Source organism: Pelophylax lessonae, assembly GCF_965119305.1.
Source record: "Pelophylax lessonae genome assembly, chromosome: 6".
NCBI lineage: Eukaryota > Metazoa > Chordata > Amphibia > Anura > Ranidae > Pelophylax > Pelophylax lessonae.
The window spans coordinates 3,326,789-3,353,169 of NC_138773.1; the positions used below are offsets into that span (position 1 = coordinate 3,326,789).

At 48.0% G+C, this 26,381-nt stretch overlaps 1 protein-coding gene across 1 annotated transcript; it reads right to left on the reverse strand.

Annotated features, from left to right (window-relative positions):
* On the reverse strand, positions 1 to 26,381 carry LOC309559225 (prostasin-like). Its single transcript, XM_082262445.1, has 4 exons — positions 26,214 to 26,381; positions 23,020 to 23,285; positions 4,309 to 4,481; positions 1 to 575 (listed from the first exon to the last, which is right to left on the reverse strand). The coding sequence occupies exons 1-4, from the start codon at positions 26,258 to 26,260 to the stop codon at positions 297 to 299; spliced, it is 765 nt and encodes a 254-aa protein (XP_082118571.1). The 5' UTR covers positions 26,261 to 26,381; the 3' UTR covers positions 1 to 296.

Here is a 26,381-nt window from a genome sequence, read left to right on the forward strand (position 1 = left end):
TATTGCTATAAAGTATTCTATAAGAGTACAGAGCGATCCCTCTAGTATATAGCCGGGGGTAATCATGCATGTACGCTCGCCTTGATCTCCAGAGAGAGGATAGACCATAACGTGGACTCGGTTTGCCCAATCTATAGGTTTGGCTGCCATCTTTGCTCAGGGTCCACCATTTACCTGATGTTGAGCTCGGATGTTGCTCATGGGGTCTTGTTGCCATATAACAAAAATGTATTCTGTGCTTTGATGTAAATCCTTTGCAGAGGTTGGGCATTGGCCTTCCCGTCATCTCCTTAGAGTCACTTTAGTAGCCAGTGTAGGAGGAGAGTGCAAAGGAAGAGGAGGTGGGTGTGACACAGTGACAGACAAATGGAACCACTGGGTTGAAATGGTGGAGTGATCACAGCAGGAGTCAGCTGGAACTGTGGGACGTATTGTTGGATCCAGGAGGAGTACGCTGTCACTCTGGTGTAGACACCCGGGCGGTTGGCAATGGCACAGCCAAATCCCCAGCTGACAATGCCGGCAAGAAGCCATGAGCCATCCCATTTGCAAGCAAGGGGGCCGCCAGAATCACCCTGCGGAGGTCAGAGAAGCACAATGTTAGTGACAACAGAGCAGCAGATGGGGGCCCCAAGAAGCTTTCAGTGAACCTCTACTTTTAAAAATACGTGGGGGCTGCCACCCACCCACCTATTTTTAAGGCTCCTTTTGGAAGGGATAAGGCCATCCACCCAACTTGCTTAGCTATGGAGAATTAATTTTAGGGTTTTCCATATCTTTGAGGTAATCTTTTTGGAAATCTGCACACTTGACCTCTCAGGTCAGTACATCCCATGGGGGTTCCCACACTACCTGTCGTATTTATAATATTGATCATGGTGTTTAAGGAAGGTGAATTGGGAACACACCAAGGTGGGCGATAACACCCTGCACCCCAACATGAACGGGAACCCGGGGCGGAATTATGGCAGGGTCACCCCTTCTCAGCAGACCTCATGAGATTTACGAAACCAGACAACTGACTTATTCTACCGCACTCCACCTAAAAATTAAATATCATTTTAGGTGGGCTAACCCTTAATCCAAAAATGTAGAATTTTTGAGAAACTCTTGGATGTTTGTGTATTGGTGGGGAACTGATTACATGCACTACCATAGGAGTTGTCTAATTGATGGAATGTGGCTGTGGGCTCCAGTATGTGGGCCGTACCTCCAGACCCCTAAATGTAAGAATAGCGGAACATATTAAAAATATCAAAAAAGGTGAAGTCTCACATAATGTTTCGAGACATTTTAGGGAAGTACATGACAGAAAACCCCATTCCTTACGTTGGGGTATAGAACATGTACAGCATCACTGGAGAGGGGGCAACTACATCCGTCAACTGAGTAAGAGAGTCTTTCTGGGTATACGAGGCCAAAGCATTGGCACCCAGAGGGCTCAATATAGACTTTGACCTCAATTGTTTTATTAGTGATAGGTAATCATTTATGTATTTATATATATATATATTTTTGACTTGGGGCTTATTAGCGATTTTTACCTATTTTATATGTCTTTTAATATTTATGATAAGTTTATTTACTATTTTTATGGCAGCTATAGACCTATTTAATATTTTTTTAAACATGTGTAATATTTATGTTTTTAATATGTATTGGATATTTGGAAGATGGCGGTCAGGTGCGCGACCTCCGTGTTGTTCACTTATGGATAATCTTATCAGAGAGATCCACATAGGCTTCCGGACCCACATTAGCCCTATCTCATAGCGACACTGCAGATTCTTTTTAGGAATCTTAGGTTACAGTGTCTCGTAGGCTTACATGTTATGGGGGCGGGCATAGGAGGAGCTGTCCTATTCACCTCCGACTGGGCTGATTTAAGGTTAGGCCTGACACGCAGACTCCACCCCTACTGAAGAAGTCAATGAGAGATTGAACGCTCTGACGTAACGCGTATAGGGGCGGAGCCTGCGCGCCTGACGTTGATCTTCCGGGTATCGCTATCTGTTTCTCTGCCAATACAAGCAGGCACGGCTGAGTGCCTGTCAAATGTGAGTACTTTATGCTGTATGAATAAAAGCTCACTATATCGCATACAGAGAGCACTAGAATTTGTTCTTTATCCCCACATTATATGTCCTCATTCCGGAGGTGAGAAGCTGGAAAGAGATCTCTTGGTCCTGTATAACTGCATATGAGCTGATGCTGACCCGTTTGGGTCTTGTGCTGAGGTGAGAGGCCAATTCACTTGGTGAAGGGATTCGCACATAAGTGGTGTTTGTTATATCCCATGGGAATACTGGTTTTCTGTTAACACCTTGGACACTAAGCACGATTATTATATGGACTGTTTGATGGACGTTTTTTAGCTATATATGCACTGATTTACTTTGACTTTAACACATTTATCTGGCGCATCACTTTTTTATATTGGTTAGTGTATTGGTGTCTTCAGAAATGCTAATGAATGATTGATTAGGTAGGCTCTAATTAAGGGGTCCAATATAAATTATTTGTCACTGTCACGATTCGACCACGCCCACGGCGACTAGCTAACCGAGACGCGGTGAGTCGTGACTTGGGGAAGTATAGGGGATAACAGATTAAAGAAAATTCCTACTAAGTAATTAGATTGGCTGCAATACTTTCACAGCCTGCACTGCCTTCGGTCACCACTAGAGGGAGACTCCACTCCAATCCAGCTGGCTGACCACACACAGGCAGATACAAATCTTACATACAATCTGGTGCACTCTAATGGTGGGGGAGCAGTCTAGCAATTACCACACACTACTAGGATTCCTCCAGCTATCCTACAAGCCAGAACCCCTGTGCTAAACACTCTTCCCCCTGTCCCCACACCCACACACCACAAATGATAGCCTGCCACCACCCAACAGTTTGTCCGCAGACTTGTCTGCTGGGACACCACACACACGCAGATCTCCGTCTGGTGTACAATCTGCATGCAATCTGCCAACACACTGTGCAATTGCATATAGTTTGGCATGTAGCGTATATCAAGCGATTTTAGGCACTAAAATGCAAACCAAAATTTCTCTAGAGATATGAGTCCTAGCTCAGTACACAGAAGTCACTTATTAATTTTATAATTTAATATCCCGATAGTGGGCAGTGCATAAAAAAATATATACAAAGCAAAAACAGTTCCAAAAATACAAAAGATAAAAAGACACACAATTGGCAATTTGCTATGAAAATAAAAGGGAATAAAAAACCAGAAATAAACTTTACCTAACGTTATCTCTTTGGCAGAAGCATACCGGAAATCGTGCGGGAACTCCTCAGTTCAGAACTGGCTTCAAGGAAGAACAATGTGCAAATCTCAGATTCCCAATTTATTGGAATATGGATGTGGGCTGGACTTTAGCCCTTACCCAATCAACCCCCAGTGGGTTGTGCCCTGTTCAGCCCACCCGATGTTCTGTGTTCTAAACTGACCAGAGTGGAATTGGCCCAGAATGGCGCTGACCGCTGGGCCAGGGATAGGAGTTCTGACACCAGCGCATCGGTCTGATCGCGACAGTACCAAACACTGCCTGCCGTAATCAGGCGCCATACAACGGTTTTGTGCAATTCTCCCGGACCCCACACATGCCACAGACACAGATTTACATGTACTGGTAGCCCAACACGTGAGTCATAAGAAGGAATTATTTTCATCTCTCTGCCACTAATATTTTAACTTTTATGAGAGATAAAATACATTCCTTTGATCTGATGATAGCCATAACAGCTCGCAGACTGTTGTGAGCCTTCGACCGCCCCCTGCTGATTTCCACAGTCAAAATGACAAGCAGTCTTCTTTGAAGCTTCCCGGAAGGTGACAATTTTTGTTCAATTGCATGGGGGACTTTAATTGGCAACCAAGTGTCAACTCTATCCCAGAGACCAGCTGTGTCCTTTCAAATGCTACTAACAGGACATGTGTGTGTGTAACTGATACTAAATTAATTAACCCAAAATGACACTACATCTACAATTCACTATTTCTACAGATCACTTCATATTTTCATATTTCCCTAATGCAAAGCTACCCTACTTTGACATTTATGTTACAGTCACTCTGTATTATTTTGTCTAAGCTTTTTAGGAGCCTTTCCTGTTGTGGTCAATCAAAGTCCCCGTTCCCTGGGTCCTTAGAAGTACCTCCAGCTTCCACAACCTTCCAGATGGATCCAAAAGTCTTAATTAATCCACCTATGGCCTAAAGACCAATGTTGGCGAGGAATACGGGGAATGACCAATGACTACTGAACCATGGCGGTGCTTCCCGTTTACCTGACATGCATCCTTCTGCCCATCCTTGAATCCTGCACAGATCATGTCCCATTGGATGATGGTGGCGTTGGGGCTCAGTGTGGGGTTACTGATGTGGTACATTCCATCACAATCTGCTCGGTCTATCATCGGAATTTCCACCTGCTGAAGGGTTCGGGGAGACTGCAGGCTCACTGCAATACATAAGGCATTGTTGGTTGTCAGATATCTGTTCTTTTATGTTACTCTTGACACGTATCTGGGAACCATCAAACCAAATATACAACAATGGAACCAAAATCCACACATGATGGTCAGGCTTCTTTAAACGTTTCTTTAAGGTAAAATCAATATAATGAAACCAACAGGAAAACATTTCATTGTTTTACACTAAATGGAGCTATCTGTGAAGACTTGACACTAGAAACACATCAAGGTATTGTCGTTCTATTGATTATGGCTTTATTTGGACTATAGTGTGCAGGCTTGGGTTCCTTTCCTGTATTGGTCAAGGAGGTGGCGAATCTCAACTAGCACCAAAAGGGGGGGGGCAGTCCCCATGGGTTCCTTTACTGGCAAAGGAAATGACAGATCTCAGCCAGCACCAGAGTGGAGCTGGTTCCTATGGGTTCCTTTACTGTACTGGTCAAAGAGATTGCATATCTCAGCCAACACCAGGAGGGGAGTCGGTCACTATAGGCTCCTTTGCTCTTACTGGCCAAGGAGATGGGAGATCTCAGCCAGCACCAAGAACGAGGTCAGTCCCTGAAGGGGAATGACAGGACCTCTTTCTAGTTGCTGGCAACCATTTTCTAGCTTGACCTGTGTAACACCATTTTCTTTCTTACAACTCTGACTTGTAATGACTTGTTTCAGTTAAGGTTACTTTAAGTCTTTAGTTAAACACGAACAATGACCTAAGTAAATCACCCGATATGTTTTTTCAGTGTTTTCACACCTTAGCTAAAGATACATTCTTTATCGCACATTAACTTCCTCTTTAGTTATACTAAGTCTTAGGGTCTAGACAAGGCATATTTTGCAATTTCTAACGAACATTCTGTATTAACCCATTGTTAAACTTTTGTGAGACATGACTCTTCCTGAGAGCACTCATTCCCCCCTCCCAACTGTATTTCCTGTTCAATACTGTGTATAATAGTTACCCCGCTTTGCAAATAAAACTAGAATGTTTTAGACTGATCACGGTTTGGACGTGTTTTCTTTAGCAGGATAGAACATTCTCCAGAGCTCTGCCTTATTTGCATAGAACAGACTAGACGTTGCTATTAAGTCAGGGACTTAACTTTTGAGTATACATTTAAGGTATCTAGGGTGAATATAAAGAGAAATCACCAACAGATTGGGGGCTTTCGTCCGGGACGAAGAGAGAGCGGTCATCACGGGTCCAAGGATTCACCGGTCTGGGTAAGGAGATATTTTATTTTATCTATTTGCCTGTCCGGTGGGACTTGGCCGTTTGGCCCTGGTTCCGTTCTTTGAGCCATAGACACCAAACGCTCAGGGAGCGTGTTGGATAATAGAGCAGCTCTGGGAGACGCTCTGGATTTTTTACATATATATATATATATATATATAGAAGCTTCAGGGAAGCTTGAATACTAATATATATATAAGGAGGCTTCAGGGAAGCCAGAATAATATTTTTCAGGGAAAGATATTATATGTTAGGTTGTTGAACCTGAATACGTTCTGGGAACGTATCGAGTAAGGTTATATCCAGACCACTGTTCCTGATCTTTGCTGACAGTATTAGGACAGGAGATGTACCAGGGGATTGGAAGAAAGCTAACGTGATTCCGATATTCAAAGAGGGCCAAAGGCATATCCCGGGAAATTATAGGCCTGTCAGTTTGACATCAATAGTATGTAAACTTCTGGAGGGGATGATAAGGGACTATATCGTAGAGTTTGCTAAAGACAACAACATCATCAGCAGTAATCAGCACGGGTTTACAAATGGGCGTTCTTGTCAAACCAATCTATTAACATTCTACGAGGAGGTGAGTGTGAGCTAGATAGGGGGAGACCAGTGGATGTGGTGTACTTGGATTTCGCTAAGGCGTTTGATACAGTTCCCCACAAGCGCTTAATTTATAAAATAAGGTCTGCAGGTATCGACAGCAGGGTTTGCTCTTGGATACGGAATTGGCTTAAAGGGCGTGTCCAAAGAGTGGTAATAAATAAACAGCGCATACTCAGACTGGTCTGAGGTTGTAAGCGGGGTGCCCCAGGGCTCACCCCTGGGACCAACCTTGTTCAATTTATTCATAACCAACATTGAGGTAGGGATCAGTAGTTCGATATCAGTTTTTGCAGATGACACAAAATTGGCCAGAGCAATAACTGCACAGCATGAAGCAGATATCCTACAGAATGACCTGGACAAAATTACAGAGTGGGCAACGACATGGCAAATGAGGTTTAACGTGGAGAAGTGTAAGGTTTTGCACTTGGGGACTAAAAACATAAAAGCACAATACACATTAGGAGGGGAACCCTTGGGGGAATCAAAAATGGAGAAGGATCTGGGAGTCTTGGTTGATGATAGATTAGGCAACAGCATGCAATGTCAAGCGGCAGCTGCCAAAGCCAGCAGAATATTAGCATGCATAAAGAAAGGGATGTATTCCAGAGATAAGACTATAATCCTTCCACTTTATAAAATTCTGGTCCGACCGCATCTGGAGTATTCTGTCCAGTTCTGGTCGCCAGTCCTCAGGAGGGATGTGTTGGAGCTGGAGAGAGTCCAGAGAAGGGCAACTAAACTAATTAGGGGATTGGAGGACCTTGACTATGAGGAGCGTCTACAATCGCTCGATTTATTCTCCCTGGAGAAGAGACGTCTGAGGGGGGACATGATAGCAATTTATAAATATCTTAATGGGGATCCCAGCTTAGAAAAAAAACTGTTCATTCGAAGGGATTGCATGAGGACTCGAGGGCATACAATGTGATTAGAGGAGAAGCGTTTTAACCTCAGGCAACGTGGGGGGTTCTTTACTGTTAGGGCTACAAGATTGTGGAATTCTCTACCACAAGAGGTGGTTTCTGCGGGAAGTATGGTGGCTTTCAAAAGACTCTTAGACTTACATCTCAAGGATCAGAACATTCAGGGGTATGTGAGATGATTACAGCCACACACACCTACACAGGGGGAACTCCGCCCACACACACCTACACAGGTTGAACTGGATGGACTATTGTCTTTATTCAACCTCAACTACTATGTAACTATGTAACTATGTAACTATGAGACAGTGTCTCTGGGAGACACAGGATTTGTCATTTATAAGGAAAGACAATATCCGGGGCTTCTGGGAAGCCCAGGGGATTTTTTTCTTGGGAAGAATCCCGTTCCTCTGGGAGGGACAAATAAAACGTCTCTGGGAGGCGTTGAAGCTGTCTTCAACAAAGACAGTATTTTTTTCTTTGGGTTTCAGGGAAGCCCAGGGGGTTTTAGGAAAACCCCGTTCCTTTAGTGAATAATAAATAGATGTCAGTCTGTTCTGTGTAGAAAACAAATACTTTCCTTTTCTTGCTCCTATCTTTCTATCGCATAGAAACTGTAAGATTTAGAGTATAAGATAATTTGTTTGTGTGATCTAAAAAAGCTTATTTAGTAAGTAGATAAGTTCGTTCATCACGTGATTATTTTGTTATTTCATTTGAAAATATTGTCATATTGTATTGGAGTATTATATTGCAGGTTTGACATATATGGAAACTGTGTCTATAATTATATATGACTTGTAAAAATTGCGCCTGCTGACTGTTAATATAACACTGATAGCGACAGTTTCATTATTACTGTAAAAATTGACTGACCGATCGTAGGTTATCAGACAAATCAAGATGAATGTTTATTATGTGTATTGTCTGTTTGTCTATAATGGTAGGAAAGCCTTCTTGATAGCCACTATACCTGGGAGTATAAGGTGTAATATACATACACCAAATGGTTTTTCAGGAGGGGTTTTTTAACCATAAAGAGGGTCTAAGGACCCAGATACATTTAAATGATTTTGTGAATGTGTAAATCTTAGAGACATGTTTTGTTTATGGTTTTGTGAAATTATACTGAAGGTTTAGGTCTGATGCTGGCCATACATGATACAATTTTCTTACAATTTTCAGTACAGTTTTTCTTGAAATTTACCTTCAGCTATGTAGTACAAATGTCTGCCTAATTGAATACAAATGATTATGTTTAATTTTGACCTCTTATGAGGTTTGTGGTGGATCTAACAGAAAATTGTAAGATAAAGAGTTGTCCGAACATGTATGGCCAGCCTTAGAGATATTAGGATACAATTAACTCTTCTAGTAAATGTTTAGTTGTAATATAAAGTACATGGAAAAAGCGGGGAGAATTGGTTTATTTATGCCCCGTATTAGTACAATTTAAAAAAAAAAAAAAAAAAAGCTACGTAGAGCTACTAGAAGTGAAAGTGAAAGTCTTTAAACACGTAGATATAGACCACAGCGATTGCCTATAGACAGAAGACGGGTGAGAATTTGGCGTTTTTGGGCTGTGAAGAGTCATTGCTGAGTAGCACAGTCTTAGAATTCAAACATTTGCCGTTAATTTAAAGTCACAGTACATGTTAATTGTAAAACAGCAAGTTTCTGATTGGGCTACTAAAACTTTGTAAGGTTTTCAAAAAAGCCATAACAGAGAGCGATGTGGCTGGCTCTTTTGATCTGTCTAAAGAAAAGCAGCCTGTCAGGGCGCATTTCCAAGGACCTTATCAGAAGAGGCAAATAAAAGAGTAGGACATTTTCAACATAGGTCCCCCTATAATAATAATATTACCTTACAAACACCCCTGACCACACCTGCACCCCACAGTTTCATTCTCCAAGGCAGGTGTAGTTTTCTTCGTAATGTCAGACAAGCAGAAAATGTTTATGTGTCAGATACATTTAAAACTACTACATTTCCTTACACGAGGGGAAAAGAGGGGGGGGGGGGGTCACTGCTGTAAATGCACTTCTGCATTAGTTCCCTAATTCAGAACAGTCGTAGAACAAACGGTCTCAGCATTCCCATACATATACAATTATTTTTATAGAATTTTTTAGAAGTTTTGCCATTTATACATTTGTGCCCATCTTGTATGAGCGTAGTAATAATGAATAAAAACACTATTTTACTAGAAAAAGAAAAAATATAAATTGCCGTTGTCGGCAGGATATTTTGAAGTTATTTTTTATAGAATTATAGATAATGAAAAATTATATTTGGCAAATGGTCCCCTATGTGAAGGGGAGCCTTCCTGCAAAATTTGGAAAATTGGCTACTTGCCAAGAAAGCGTTCAAATGTCATATCATTATTCCTGTCATAATTATGGAATTTATTTTTGGACAGAAAGAGTTACCGCAATTAGTGTGACCATTGGACCCTGTTGGCACAGAGCCAAAAGTTTCAAATCAGATTAACTTTTTATCTGATTATAATTTTTAAATTATGTTTTATGTGTATCCTCTATTAAAAGAGGGGAACCTCTGGCCAGATTTTTGTTAGAATGGCACGTGAAAAAAAAAAAAAAAATTGAAAATTTTTGGAAAATTGGCACTAAGCCAAAAAGTTTTTTTAGTTCTTTATCTGATCATAGCATGCAAGTGGTATCTGATGTGCCATCTCTACTGACAGCCATACCATCCAATGCTACCCACTGTACAGTGATTGGTTTAAGTAGTGTGTTTTTTTCAAGCGTCCTATTGGACAAGGAGACACAGCCATCTTTGTTTCTTATTTTTCAGTCCAGGTAACTTACCTGGTGTAGAAATGCCTTAGGGCCAAGTAGACAATTCAATTGTCCGCTCTATAGTTCTCCAGACCATGCAAGAGGGGATGGACACCTGCTCATGGTTCAGTCCCGCTACAATATGTGGATAACATATGTAGTCACTCTGTGGAGGCCAGTCAGAGCGAGTGAGTTTATTGAAGAAATGTACATGTATGTGGACACAAGGTGTCACAGGAATTATGACAATGGTGTCAGGAAAGTGTTGTTTACCTTGGTTTTGTTCTCGCAGAGGGAGAAAGGAGAGTCACATAAGAGCTGAAGCTCTAGTGGGTCTTGCCAGCCCACAGTGGGTCTTGCCCGCCCACAGGATCATTAATTGTTATAGATCCAGACTACTCCTATCTATAATAACATTTTGAGACAAACCACAGGTCCAGAAATGTCACAAGTAATGTTGAATGCGTTTATATATCTGAAAAATGCTATGGTTGTAGCGCCTGCACTGGGCCTCCCAAATCATGGAAAAATGTTTTGTGTTTATGCAAGGGACAATTGTAAGACCATGACAGGTGTACTTGCCCAGGAGTATGGTGGTAATCTTTGCCCTATAGTTTTTGTCCAAAGATGGTCGCAGTCCAGGCCTAAAGGCATGCCTGAAGTGACTCCGAACATAGCACATAGCATCCTGTGAGATGGTAATAGGGATGGCCACATCATTTGCCCTAGGTAGGCCCCAGTTTTAAATGGGCTACTGGTATTAAAGGTTGTGTTACACCACAACATGATGTATAGGCAGCCATAGAGGGAGCAGAGGATGTTTTTGTAGTTAATTTCCTGCTCCAAGTCAAAAGATCACACATTGTTGAAGCTAAAGAAACGCATACTACAGAACATATTTTTAAGGACTTGGGTGATGTTTTAGAAAAAGTTGAGAATCGCCTTTTTCTAAAAGAGGGGAGATCTTGTGTGTATCCTCGCAGCTAGCGCCCCACAGTTTATTGCCTAGTATTATGGAATAGGACACGGGGGGTGGGAAAGAACATATGAAGTATTACTGACAGTTTAGTGCAAGCATATGTTGCTAGATACATCACTTGTATTAGAAACAAACAGACCAAACATGAGCATCTCCAATACCCATCAAACCCATTCACACATCTACAAATAGATTTCACATATAGGCCCAAAGCAGGGAAGAAATAAGAGTTCTTTTTAGTCAAATAGTGGACGTGTTTAGCAGATGAGTGGAAGCTTTTAGGACCACAAAAAGGGAGATGCCCACACGGTGGCATGCATTCTCAATTAGGAGATTATTCCTGGATGGGGGTGCCTGCCTTGAATTAGGCTTAATTATGCTCCAGTTTTCATATCAAAAATATGCCAGGAACTAGTTAAAATCTTGAAAATAGATTATTATCCACAGAGTTCAGGTATAATGGAAAGAATGAATAGCACAAATAAAGAGTAATTGAAACTTCGAATCAAGTGGAACGGAACGAAAAGTTGCTCGCACCTTTTCTTTTCTTTTTACAGGAAAATACCCATCCCTTCAGAGAAGGAGACGTAGTGGTGATGAAGCTGCTGCCCAAAGGAAAGAAACAAAAGGATTTCGCCTACGGCCCAGAGACCACTGTGGTAGCAGTTACCAGGACCGCTGTTTTGACCGAAACACAGCCCTACTTGGATCCATGCCACTAGAGTGAAGTTGGTGCAGACAGGACCTGAGCCAGAGGATCCAGAAGCAAGCAAGAAGGTACTAACGGGGGCAGACCGCCCTGACCTTGAACAGGAGGATCCAGAAGCAAGAGAGGTACTAACGGGGGCAGATTGCCCTGAACTTGAACAGGAGGATCCAGAAGCAAGAGAGGTACTAACGGGGGCAGATTGCCCTGACCTTGAACAGGAGAGTCAAGAAAAGGGGGTACTGACAGGGGCAGACCGCCCAGACCCTGTAGAAAACGACTTTTCCAGTTGCACCGGACTCAGGCAAACTGTGGCTGCTGATAATCCTGATTCCATTTTCAGTGTTTTCCCTTGTATGGACTGTTACTAACTGCATCTATCACCCTGAAGATTTGGGTGTCATGAGAAGTATATGCAGACCATATCCTGCACATGAGACACATAATAGAACAAAGAGAGAATTGAGTATTGAGCATGATGTAGATGAGAATCCACCCACTTTTCATAGTGAAATGTTGCTAACAAAATTTAAATATGCTTATGCTAATAAGTCAGGTTTTGAGAAATGTTGGATATGTAGCAAACTCCATCCAGAAACAGCCCGCATCCCTCTTATTGCTGTCCCTTTGAATATTACCCAGTTTCTTAAAGAGACCTCTGCTACTTTAACCAATGTGCCAAGTAATAATAATATCACCTTCCCAGTAGATGGTAGAAGCCATTTCCCAGACTGGTGTTTCAGCCTAGGAAATAACACACATGTTAACCCTTCCATTTGCAAAAAGTAAATTCTTAATATTACTTCCTGCCAAGTCCCACCAGGAGAATCATGTTCCCTGTTTGATATATCAAGTCCTAGTTTAAATAAGACCATAATGAGTAATTACCAGAATTTCTCTAGAGACATACAAAAAGTACTGGACCACCTTGTAACTGCAGTACAGAATAGACGCCTACAAGAATATATTTCCCAAAGACCGTTTTCACGGGGACAAAGTATATATGTATGTTGTGGGAAGGAATGCTATCCCCGGGATTAAATAATCATTCTGGAATCATTGATGAGATAATGGAAAAGAACTCAGATGATATTAAGTTGCTAAATCTTGAAAAAAGGGCCATTAGGAAGAAGTTAGAATTACATGATCTAGCTATAGAAAGTATGAGTGCTGCATTGACTGGCCTCTGTGAGCATACTGAGGACTATGAATGTTGCACTTGGATATACAATACCACTTTGGAAGTGCCAAATTATAATGACATAATTGCCCAACACAAAAAGGAGGTCAATAAGTTGCAAGAAGAAGCCCGTAACATTGCTAAAAGCTGGGATCCCTTTGTAGGTATGGGAGGTTTTGGTTTTGGAGGAGTGTTTTCCTGGTTAAAAGCAAGGCCCGAAGCGAAAAAAAAAAAAAAAAAAATAGCGCAGGGCAGACATGACCATGTGAAGAGGGGAGACAGGGCAGGTGTGAGTTAAATTAAATTGTTTTGAGTTGGGGGGTATCCAGGGATTGGTGTATCAGGTTTGGGAGGGGTTGAGGTACAGTTAGGAGGGGTGGCCCCTCAGATTGGAGGTCAGTGGAAGTTCAACGGACGAAGGAAGAAGAAGCTTGGTCACCCACCTTTTTCACTGCAGAGCATCTCACCTCAGCTTCCCTGGTCTGTGATGGCGGATTTGGACGTTGTGCTGGAGCGAATCAAGGCCGCTGCCGCGGTGAAGGGGACTGAGTGGCTCCGGTCCCAGGTCTCCACGTTGATGGGGGTTCAGGACTCTGCACAGGATTCGGAGGGGCTTGCGGTCCCGCGGGCTCGGCGGTCACGGCCGCCGGAGCGTTTTTCACCGGACCCTTCCCCTCGAGCTCAGCGTCATCCTAGGAGCCCCGACAGGGACCCTTCAGGGCCGCCGGCTAAGCGTACTCCTGCTGCGGCCGTGCGCGCCTCTGGGAGGAATCCTCTGCATGGACGGAGCTCTGGGGGTAGTGGGGGGAGGCGGCCTTCGGTCTCTCCCCGTCCCTCTCGCCGGGGTGCTACTGGACTGGCGGGCTCCCCTACTGGCGATGCTCCGGTCGGGGGGGTGCCTCAGCGTGGGAGCGGCTTCATGGCGGCCGGTGGCAACGGTGATCGGCGGGACTCGGAGTCGGCCTCGGCTGGGCGCTGAGAGATGACGCGGCGGGGCAAGTCACGTGGCCGGGTCATCGGAAGTTCGGCTGGTTCACAGAGGTCTCCGTCGGGCGGAGCTGGAGTACGGGGGCGTGGACGCCTGTCGCTCGGCTCTGCAGATGGCGGGAGTGCGACACCTGGTGGACGGATGTCGGCGGTGCCCGGGGACGATCGTTCGGAAGGCGAGGTGTCCGGATCGGATGTGGAAGAGGATGTCGGTGGTCGGTCGGCGACGAGGGAGGCTGGATCGGCGGCTGGGGGCGCCCCCCCTGGGCAGACAGGTGAGGTCACAATTCCTTCTCTGGCTTTGTCTGATTTGCGGGGCTTGTTTGATGTGGGGGGTGGGAGTGCTGGAGGGGCTCGGGGGGTGGGGGTGTCCCGGCCAGTGGGGGCGGGGACCCCGGAAGGGGGTGATGATGGGGGTTTGAGGGGCTTCCTCCTGGGTCTACGGGACCTCTTGGGGCGTTTGCCCCCGGGGGACGGGGGCCGCTTGTCTCCAGCGGCGGCTTGGGTGCCTCCGGCGGGGGGCTCGGGCACGGAGCCGGGGGGGGCCCCGGGGCTGGCGGGGCCGTCTTCCGCGGGGCTAGTTGCGGGGGGGCCTGGGGCCCCTCCCCAGGTTGTTGGTGCGCCGGCAGTGGTGGCAGTGACGGCCGGGGCGGCGGGGGACAAGACCGGGACGGCGAAGGAGGGGAAGGCGGACGCTGTTCGCCTGGACGATTCAGCGAAAGGTGAGGTATATGTTTGTTTTGAGGGCCCATTGGGGGCACATTTGAAGCAGGAAGTCCGGGAGAAGATCTGGAAGGGTGAGTACGTGGAAATCTTCACGCTGTTGCCCCTCGAGAAGTTTCACCTGGACAGGGTTAAACCGGAGGAGCGCAAGAAGGAGGACGAGGAGGCGCGACGCTATCGGCTTATCCCTCGGACCTTCGCCAATTGGCTGCAGGCCTTTGCCATTCTGGCGGGCGTCATAGGGGAAAAGGCGCCGGAAAACTGCTCGGCCCTGTTCTGCTACATGGACGCTGTAGGGGAAGCCTATCGGGTTTACGGGGGGTCGGCCTGGCTGCGGTACGACGAACAGTTCCGGCAGCGGAAGGCGGTTAGGCCGTCCTTGCGGTGGGACCACAAGGACATCAGCCTGTGGATGCGGCTCATGTCGTCTGCGAAGGCTCCGAATCAGTTTTTTCCAGGGGGGGCCGGTGGTTCTGCGACCCCGGGACAGCCGGCCGCAAAGAGGAGGGGTTTCTGCTGGCAATTTAATGAGGGTTCCTGTAAGTTCGGTGGCACATGTCGCTTCAAACATGAATGCTCCGGTTGCGGAGGTTCCCATTCCTTGGCTCGGTGTTTTAAGTCCGGAAAAGGGCGGTCCGGGGAGCCTTCGCACAAAGGGGACGACGCCGGTGAGGGTGGAAAGGCTGCGGCCTTTTCTAGATAGGTACCCCGATAGGGCGGCTGCCCGACTTCTGGGGGAGGGTTTTGCGGTGGGTTTTCGTATCCCTTGCTCTTTGGCCTCGGTGCCGCCGGTGGCGAGGAATTTGCGTTCGGCATTGCGCCACCCTTTGGTGGTGTCGGATAAGTTGCACAAGGAAGTGGCTCTCGGTCGCATGGCGGGCCCGTTTTCGGAGGTGCCGGTGCGTGACTTGGTGGTTTCGCCGTTGGGGGTGGTTCCCAAGAAGGAACCCAACAAGTTTCGCCTCATTCACCACCTCTCCTTCCCAAAGGGTGGGTCTGTGAATGACGCCATCGACCCGGATGCCTGTACGGTGTCTTACATTTCCTTTGACGCCGCGGTGGCCTGGGTGCGACATTATGGGCGGGGGGCCTTGATGGCCAAATCGGACATTGAGGCGGCGTTCAGGTTGCTCCCGGTTCACCCAGACAGTTTTCGATTGCTGGGCTGCCGGTGGCAAGGGGCGTATTATGTGGATCGCTGCCTTCCTATGGGCTGCTCCATATCGTGCGCGCTGTTTGAGACCTTCAGTTCCTTTGTGGAGTGGGTGGTTCGGGAGGTTTCCGGTGTGAATTCGGTGATCCACTATTTGGACGACTTTCTGTGTGTGGGCCCGCCCTCTTCCAACGGGTGCGCGATCCTGCTTGCCACGTTGCAGCAGGTGGCCGGGAGCTTCGGCATTCCGTTGGCCCCCGACAAGACGGAAGGCCCGACCACGGTGCTCAGCTTCCTGGGCATTGTCGTGGATTCGGAGGCCATGGAGTGTCGCCTACCGGAGGATAAATTGGGGGCTTTGAGAGCTGAAATTGAAGGGGTGCTGGGTTTGCGCAAGATTCAGTTGCGCAGCTTGCAGTCGTTGCTGGGTAAATTGAATTTTGCCTGCCGCATTATGCCCATGGGCCGGGTTTTCTGCCGACGGCTGTCGGCGGCGACTTCGGGGGTGAAGTTGCCCACTCACTTCGTCAGGCTCAACAGGGAACACAGGGATGACTTGCGTCTGTGGCACGGTTTTTTGGCCACATACAACGGTAGATCCTTGTGGATGGCCGGGCCGATCAGCAACTTTGATTTGGAACTGTTTACAGATGCTGCTGGTTCGGCGGGGTACGGGGCTTTTCACCGGGGGGCGTGGAGCGCCGCCCCTTGGCCGGGGGCATGGCAGGTAGCGGGGCTGGTCAGCAACTTGGTGTTGCTGGAACTGTTCCCGGTGGTGGTGGCCCTGGAGATTTGGGGGGCGGAGTTCAGGAACCTGAAGGTTCGCCTCCATTGCGACAATCTCGGGGTGGTTCAGGTGATCAACCGCGCGTCGGCTTCGTCTCAGCCGGTGGTGCGCCTCCTCAGGTATTTGGTTTTGCGGTGTCTACGGTTGAATGTTTTCCTGTACGCTGTGCACATTCCGGGGGTTAAGAATGATATTGCTGACGCGCTGTCTCGTTTTCAGTGGGACAGGTTCCGGGAGTTGGCACCGGCAGCGGAGCAACGCGGAGTCACGTGTCCGGAGTGGCTATGGGGGATTGCCTTGGGGTCCTCGCTGGATGGATCAGGAAGTCGGTGAGCGAGTCCACGTGGTCGGCTTATTGCAAGGTATGGTTGGAGTGGCTGGAGGTGTTGCGGGTGGCATCGGTGGATCCTCTGGGTCCGGAGGTCAGGTGGGTGTTACTTTCTTTTGTCTCTGATCATTTTGAGAGGGGCGCGTCGGCTTCCGCTGTGGCTCGCAAGTTGTCCGGCTTGGCCTTTCTGTTTAAATTTCTGGGTTGTCAGGATTACACGAAGGACTTCGTGGTGAGACAAGCGTTACGGGGCTATTCCAGGGCTTATCGGAGGAGGGACACTAGGCGCCCGGTGTCCTTCGCTCTTTTGCAGGACATCTGCCGGCAATTGGGGGAGCACTGCGCCTCGAGTTACGAGGTGGTGTTGTTTAAGGCGGCCTTTTCTCTCGCTTTTTTCGGGGCTTTCCGGATTGGGGAATTGGTCAGCTCCTCCCGGACGGTGCCGGGGGGCCTATTGGGTCAGGATGTCTCTGTCGGTCGGGAGGGGGTTACTATCCTCCTTCGACGGTCCAAAACGGACCAGGGTGGCAAGGGGGTCAGTGTCCGGTTGTTCGCGGTGCCGTCTTCACCGCTGTGCCCGGTAGGGGCGGTTCGGGATTACTGGGCAATCCGCCCTTCGCGGCCCGGTTCATTTTTAATGCATGCGGACGGGTCGTCGTTATCTCGTTTTCAATTTGTATCGGTGTTCAGAAGGTGTGTGGGCTCTTTGGGTTTGGATGCCAGTAGGTTTGCATCTCATTCCTTTCGGATCGGGGCGGCCACTGAGGCTGCACGCTGGGGATTGACCGACGATGCGGTCAAACGCATTGGGCGCTGGGAGTCTAGGAGGTTCTTGTTGTACGTTCGTCCACAGCTGTTGGTGTAGGGTATGTACGGGGGGTGGTTTTGGTCGCTGGGGGGGTGTGGGCCCGGCTGGTTATCTGATTATTGGTTGGTTTTCTTTTCCTTTTGTCCCCTTTTCTTGTAGGTTTGGAACCCTGCCTTGTTTGGATCGTGGGACACTCGTATGTTTTCTGGGGGGCCCGGAGAGCTGATGTGCGTCCTAATGGTAGACAACTTGGTTTTTCTCGGCACGAGGTTTGTGTCAGGTGGCTGGGGGTGCCGGGGCTTACTTGGGGCAGGGTCCTTCCCGAAGTGCATCGTTTCGCCCGGTTGGACAGGCAGCCAGATGTTTTGGTGCTGCATGCCGGGGGCAACGATTTGGGGGCCAGGTCCGCGCGGGCCTTGATCAGGGACATAAAGTTGGATTTCCTTAGGCTGCGCACGGCTTTTCCGGCGCTGCTGGTAGTTTGGTCGGATATGGTGGCCCGCACGTCCTGGCGCATGGCCAGGTCGGTCGCGCGCCTTAATAAGGCTCGGATTAAGTTGAACAAGGAAGTGGGGCGCTTTGTGTGTCGGAATGGGGGGTTGGTGGTTCGCCACCTGGAGTTGGAAGTGGACACATGGCGGTATCTGCGGGATGATGGAGTCCACCTCAATGCGGTGGGTATAGATTTATGGGCCCTGGGATTACAGGATGGGATCCAGCGAGCCTTGAGGGTTTGGAGGGGCACGCAAGGGTAAGGTGTCACCCTTGGGTGCTGGTGGCGTTTTGTTGGTCTTTGCTGGCGGGGGAGGTGAACTGTTTAGGATAAGGGTATGGTTGGGACTCATCGTTGGTATGGGTCCCTATGGTGCATTCCATTTAATGTCAGTTTAAATGGAATTCAAAATGGTGGCACTGCGGGGAGTGGTTTGTCTCCGAGCCGGTGACGCGGCTGGAGGCCTATCAGGGCACAGGTCCCGCAGTGCAGGATTTGGAATTATTTGGAGGAGCCTCAAAGACCAACAGGCCTAATGACTGATTGTTTTATGTTTGTAAGGAATGTTTTTCTCCTTATGTTAATTTTAAGGTAAAAGGGTTAATAAAATGGCTGCTGTGGCCAATTAACTCCAAGCACGGTGTGGTCTCAATTATTTAGGTAAAGGGAAAGGTTTATGGCATGGGGGTGGAGCCTTTGGCTTTAAGCAGCCTAAGAGTTTGGGGGTGACATCTATTCTACATTGGTCAAGACATTGCTATGATGATTGTGATGATTTTACTTTTTCTATTATTTTTATATGCATGCTTTAAGCTTATTATGTGCCTAATTGCTAAAACCACAAAGAACCCAGACTCAGCTAGCAGAGGGGGATCTTATGTAAGTTTGTACTTTAACAGAGATGCTGAAAATGTTGACACATTTCTAACAGCTAGACAAGGTGTTCTGATCCAACAAACCCAAACCCCTTTCGATTACCAGGAATATGTAAAGTTTTATAAAGCTAAGGAAGCTAAGTCTACCATTTAGGTGGGCAGGTTTAGGTCCTTATTTGATTATACTAAGGAAGCCAAGGACATTGTCGCCTAACCTGCTATCCCTTTCCAGAGAGGCCTTGTGTCCTCTGATGAAACCGTATAAATGATAAGGAGAAAAATCATGCATATGAAATTATGATTTTTTAGAGGGGATTGAAGGGGAATGACAGGACCTCTTTCTAGTTGCTGGCAACCATTTTCTAGCTTGACCTGTGTAACACCATTTTCTTTCTTACAACTCTGACTTGTAATGACTTGTTTCAGTTAAGGTTACTTTAAGTCTTTAGTTAAAAACGAACAATGACCTAAGTAAATCACCCGATATGTTTTTTCAGTGTTTTCACACCTTAGCTAAAGATACATTCTTTATCGCACATTAACTTCCTCTTTAGTTATACTAAGTCTTAGGGTCTAGACAAGGCATATTTTGCAATTTCTAACGAACATTCTGTATTAACCCATTGTTAAACTTTTGTGAGACATGACTCTTCCTGAGAGCACTCATTCCCCCCTCCCAACTGTATTTCCTGTTCAATACTGTGTATAATAGTTACCCCGCTTTGCAAATAAAACTATAATGTTTTAGACTGATCACGGTTTGGACGTGTTTTCTTTAGCAGGATAGAACATTCTCCAGAGCTCTGCCTTATTTGCATAGAACAGACTAGACGTTGCTATTAAGTCAGGGACTTAACTTTTGAGTATACATTTAAGGTATCTAGGGTGAATATAAAGAGAAATCACCAACAGTCCCTATGAGCCTCTTTGCTGTACTGGTCAAGTAGATGAAAGATCTCAGCCATCACCAAGCAGGTAATTGGTCCCTATGGAATTTTACTGTACAGGTCAAGGAAATGGCAGATCTCAGCAAGCACCAATAGGGGAGTTGGTTCCTATGGGTTCCTTTACTGTACTGGTCAAGGAGACAGCAGATCCCAGCCAACACCAGGAGGGGAGTTGGTCACTATAGGTTCCTTTGCTGTACTGGCCAAGGAGATGGGAGATCTCAGCCAACACCAATAAGGGAGAAGGCCCCTATGGGTTCCTTTACTGTACTGGTCAAGTAGGTGGTAGCGCTAAGCCAACACCAAGAAGGTAGTCGGCCCCTCTGGGTTCCTTTACTGGACTGGTCAAGGAAATTGCAGATCCCAGCTAACACCAAGAGGGTAGTCAGTCCCTACAGGTTCATTTGCTGTACTGGTCAAGGAGATTAAAGATCTCAGCCAGCACCAAGAAGGGAGTCGGCCCCTTTGGGTTCCTTTACTGTACTGGTCAATGAGATGGGAGATCTCAGCCAGCACCAAGAAAGGGGTCAGTCCCTATGGGTTTCTTTTCTGTACTGATCAAGGAGATGGAAGATCTTAACCAGCAACAACAGGGGATATGGTCCCTATGAATTTTTACTGCACAGATCAAGGAGATGGCAGATCTCAGCCAGCACCAAGAGGGAAGCCAGTCCCTATGGGTTCCTTTGCTGTACTGGTCAAGGAAAAGGAAGATCTCAGCCAGCACCAAGAAGGGGGTTAGTCCCTATGAGTTCCTTTGCTGTACTGGTTAAGGAGTTGATGGATCTCCACAAGCACCAAGAGGGGAGTTGATGCCTATGGCTTCCTTTACATTATTGGTCAAGGAAGTGGCAAATCTCAGCTAGCACCAAGAAGGGAGCCAGTCTCCATGGATTCCTGTATTAGCTAAGGAGATGACCGATCTCAGCCAGCACCAAGAGAGGAGCAGGGCCCTATTGATTTCTTTACTGTACTGGTCAAGGGGGTGGCATATCTCAGTCAGCACCCAGAAGGGAGTTGATCCCTATGGGTTCCTTTACTGTACTGGTCAAGGAGATGGCAGATCTCAGACAACACCAAAAGGGGAGACTTTTCTTATGGGTTCCTCTGCTGTACTGGTCAAGGTGCACGCACCGGCACGGCCCCCATTGCGACATCGGCGGGGTCAGCAATCAGATGTCCTGGATGATGATTGGTCCAGGCTGGAGACTGGACCAATCACAGCCAGGATATCACGAAAGTGGGGGTGTCCAAGCGCTATGACCTGCGCCCAGGTTACGCCCCCAGAAGGTAGCCAATCGGCGCCTCTTCTGGGTCGTAAACCCCAGCCCCCCCCATAGCCACCACATAGGCCGGCGAACGCGTTTTTTTTTTAAACTTTATTGTTCTTTTTGTAATTTTTTTTTCCTTTTTTTTTAGGGGGGCGGCGCCCTGGCGCCCCCTATGCACAGGCCGCCACTGAAGATAGATCTCCATATTTACTGAGAGATACTGGTAATGCATATTACTGTCCCATTTGAAGTAGTCCAAACTCCAAACCATATTCTCAGTGTACACCACCCTCCCGGTCACCCTGCATCCATAAAAGATGCAGGGTGACTTAAACATAAGAAAGCCACACAAGGCTGGACATGGTGCCTCCCAACCTCTTTAAAGGAATTTGGGGGCCACAACCCCCATGCCCAAAGTGACTCCTGTCACATTGACCTTGTGAGATCCTATGACTCTGCCTGAACACCGCCTGCCCTGATCTGTTCCTGTCAATTGACTCTGCCTGAACACTGCCAACCCTGACTTGTTCCTGACCTATGACTCTGCCTGAACACTGTCTGCCCTTATCTGTTCCTGCCCTATGACTCTGCCTGAACACTGCCTACCCTGACCTGTTCCTGATCTATGACTCTGCCTGAACACTGCCTGCCCTTATCTGTTCCTGCCTTATGACTCTGCCTGAACACTGCCTACCCTGACCTGTTCCTGCCCTATGATTCTGCATGAAGTCTGCCTGCCCTGATCTGTTTCTGTCCTATGACTCTACCTGAAGACTGCCTATCATGACTCATTCCTGTCCTATGACTCTACCTGAACACTGCCTGCCCTGATCTGTTCCTGTCCTATGACTCTGCCGAACACTGCCTGCCTTGATCTGTTCCTGTCCTATAACTCTACCTGAAGATTGCCCGCCCTGATCTGTTACTGTCCTATGACTCTGCCTGAACACTGCCTACCCTGATCTGTTCCTGTCCTATTACTCTGCCTGAACACTGTCTACCCTAACCTGTTCCTGTCTTATGACTCTATCTGAACACTGCCTGCCCTGATCTGTTCCTGTCCTATGATTCTGACTGAACCCTGCCTACCCTGACCTGTTTCTGACCTATGATTCTGCCTGAACACTGCCTGCCCTGATCTGTTTCTGACCTATGACTCTACCTGAACACTGCCTGCCCTGATCTGTTCCTGACCTATGACTCTACCTGAACACTGCCTGCCCTGACCCGTTCCTGCCCTATGACTCTGCCAGAACACTGCCTACTCAGACCTGTTCCTGCCCTATGACTCTGCCAGGACACTGCCTACTCAGACCTGTTCCTGCCCTATGACTCTGCCAGGACACTGCCTACTCAGACCTGTTCCTGTTCTTACCTGAATGTTCCCTGTGCCATACATGTTTTCCGATTACGTATTTTCCTTTTGGGTTTGTCCTTTGGTTATCTAGTCCCATATCATCAGTTGTCAGTAGGGAGACAACAAATACTCACCTGATGGGGCTATTAATAGGAATTGGACGTTCCTTTAGGTTCCTCTGCTAGACAGAGCCCACACCACCCACTAGTGGCACTGAGTGCAAATGAGATCATCTCACTGATGATTGTTATCATTAGTTCTGCACGTTAATAAATATATAATTAAGTAATACATGAATATCCTGTATGTAAATGTGAATCCCTTTCCCCAACAACTGCGTTTGGATGTAGACCAGAGGGCCCTCACCTCCTTGCCTTATGGAGCCCCAGCCAGTGACGAAGCAGTACATGCCGCTGGGGAACTGGACATCGGCTTCGGGGATGCAGATTGGCATGATGTAGTCCGTGTATTGGATGGAGTACTGCAGTCTGAGAAGGGCGATGTCTCCGCTGGTACCGGCCCCCTTGTAGATGGGATGGATGTAGATGGCAGTGATAGGAGACATGACCCCGTTGGGTACAGACAGCTGGTAAGCTCCCAGGTTCACCATGTAATCGGATGCAGAGTAGGGCCTGGGGGGGGGGGGGGGGAAGAGAAGAATACCAATGCCCATCAACAGTTAGGAGAATTCAGATAAACGTTAAAAAGTTAATTTCTCACATTCGTCTATTCCTTACAGAGAGTGCAGGGCTGGGACAAGGGGTGGCAGAAGGAGCGGCTTCACTGGGCACTGTAGTATCATATGAGATGGGGGGCACCATGAGGAGATTGGGGGAAGGGGATTTGTGCTAGGAGGGGGAATTTGGGGGCGGCAGGGGGTAAGAATTGTTCTTGAAGGGGAAATTTGTGGAAGTGTGCTAGAAGTTGTGATTTGGAGGGATTTGTTTTGGGAGGGGGGGATTTGTGCTACTGTACCTAGTCATAACCTGACCATAGCCTTACGATAGCCTGGTCATAGCCTGACTGTGCATGGTCAAAGCCTGGTCATTGGCTGACCATAGCCTTTATCATGCTTAGTCATAGCCTGACCATAGCCTTACCATGCCTAGTCATTGCCTGACCATTGCCTTATCATGCCTAGTCATAGCCTGACCATAGCCTGGTGGTAGCTTGGTCATAGCCTGACCATGCCTAATCATAGCTTTAATGTGCCTAGTCATAGTCTGACCATAGCCTTCCATGCCTAATCATAGCCTGACCATAGCCTTACTATACCGAGTCATAGTCTGACCATAGCCTTACCATGCGAAGTCAGAGCCTGACCATAGTCTTACTATACCTAATCATAGTATGACCATAGCATTACTTTTGCCTGGTCATAGCCTTACCTTGCGTAGTCATAGCTTGACCGTAGCCTTACCATGCCTAGTCATAACATGACCATAGCCTGGTGGTAGCCTGGGAAAAACCTGGTGGTAGCCTGGTCATAGTCTGGCCTTAGTCTAGCCATAGACTGACCACAGCTAGGTCATAAGCTGACCATAGCTTGGTCATGGCTTGGTCATAGGCTAACCATAGCCTGGTCATAGGCTGACATTAGCCTGGTTATAGCCTGGTCATATGCTGACCATAGCCTGGTCATAGCCTGGTGGAAGCCTAGTGGTTGTCTAACTATAGCCAAGTGTAGGGACCCTAGTCTGAATTACATGTAGCAGCTAGGTTGTAGCCAGCCTGAGCTTGGTTTCCCTTCAGCCCCAGGACATTATTTCTTCTGTCTGAGGTGAGTCTAGAGGTCATTGCCTCCCATGTCTGCTGTCTGGGGAGGAGGTGAGTCCAGGGGTCCTTGTCTCCCATGTCTGCTGTCTGGGGAGGAGGTGAGTCCAGGGGTCCTTGTCTCCCATGTTTGCTGTCTGGGGAGGAGGTGAGTCCAGGGGTCCTTGTCTCCCATGTTTGCTGTCTGGGGAGGAGGTGAGTCCAGGGGTCCTTGTCTCCCATGTCTGCTGTCTGGGGAGGAGGTGAGTCCAGGGGTCCTTGTCTCCCATGTTTGCTGTCTGGGGAGGAGGTGAGTCCAGGGGTCCTTGTCTCCCATGTTTGCTGTCTGGGGAGGAGGTGAGTCCAGGGGTCCTTGTCTCCCATGTCTGCTGTCTGGGGAGGAGGTGAGTCCAGGGGTCCTTGTCTCCCATGTCTGCTGTTTAGCGAGGGGGTGAGTCCAGGGGTCCTTGTCTCCCCTGTCTGCTGTCTGGGGAGGAGGTGAGTGCAGGGGTTCTTGTCTTCCATCACTGGTGTCTGGGGGAGGGGGTGTAGCTGCTAAAGGGTCTAATTCCTCCCAGGCCGCTTCCCTGAAGGAGGAATCTAAAGATTAGCCTTGCTCTGCCAACTGCCTGTAAGGGCTTGAAGGTTCACCACTGGCTAGTGAGAGGGCTGCAGATACCCAAAGGTCCCCGTCTGTCTGGTCTCCATCTATCTGGTCCTTGTTTGTCTGGTCCCCATCTGTCTGGCCCCCATCTGTCTACCCCCCCATTTGTCTGGTCCTTGACTGTCTGGCCTCCATCTGTCTGATCCCCGTCTGTCTGGTCCCCATCTGTTTGGCCCCAGTCTGTCTGGTCCTTGTGTGTCTGGTACCTGTCTGTCTGGTCTCCATATTTCTGGTCCATGTCTATCTGACCCCATCTGTCTGGTCCCTGTCTGTCTTGTCCCTATCTGTCTGGCCCCCATCTGTCTGGCCCCCATCTGTCTGGTCCCCATCTGTCTGGTACCTATCTGTCTAGTCCTTGTCTGTCTGGTCCTTGTCTATCTAGCCCCCATTTGTCTGGCTCCCGTCTGGCCCCCATCTGTCTGGTCCTTGTCTGTTTATCCCCCCATCTGTCTGGTCCCCATCTGTCTGCCCCCCGTCTGTCTGCCCCCCATCTGTGTGGTCCCCGTCTGTCTGGCCCCCGTCTGTCTGGTCCCCATCTGTCTGGCCCCCATCTGTATGGCCCCATCTGTCTGGTCCATGTCTGTCTGACCCCATCTGTCTGGTCCTTGTCTGTTTGGCCCCCCATCTGTCTGGCCCCCATCTGTAGTACCTGTCTGTCTGGTCCCTGTCTATCTGGTCCCCATGTGTCTGGTCCATGTCTGTCTGACCCCATCTGTCTGGTCCTTGTCTGTCTGGCCCCCATCTGTTTGGTCCCTGTCTGTCTTGTCCCTATCGGTCTGGTCCCTGTCTGTCTGGCCCCCATCTGTCTGGTCCCCATCTGTCTGGTCCCCATCAGTCTGGTTCCCATCTGTCTGGTCCCCGTCTGTGTCTGGTCCTTGTCTGTCTGTCCCCCATCTGTCTGGATACCCATCTGTCTGTTCCCTGTCTGTCTGGTTCCCATCTCTCTGGTCCCCGTCTACAGCATCTGGCCCCCATCTGTCAGATAAAGACAAGCAGAGGGCCACATCCGACCCCCGGGCCGCAGTTTGGAGACCATACATACATATATATTTAACAAAGCAGATCACAATGAACTAATGAAAACCTTTGCAAAGATATGCTGCTAGCTGTACAGTATATGCCACTTACCCGACAAGCCACCTACCGTACAAAGCAGTGCGCAGCGGTCAGCACCCACTGGGAGTCAATCATGACCCCTCCACAGATATGGGAGCCACCTTTCCTTAGGCTGATCTGCCATGGCCAGTCCCCGGGGGAGGCATCCTGTCCACCCACAATGCGGTCCGATGTCACCGGCTTCCCACAACCTACG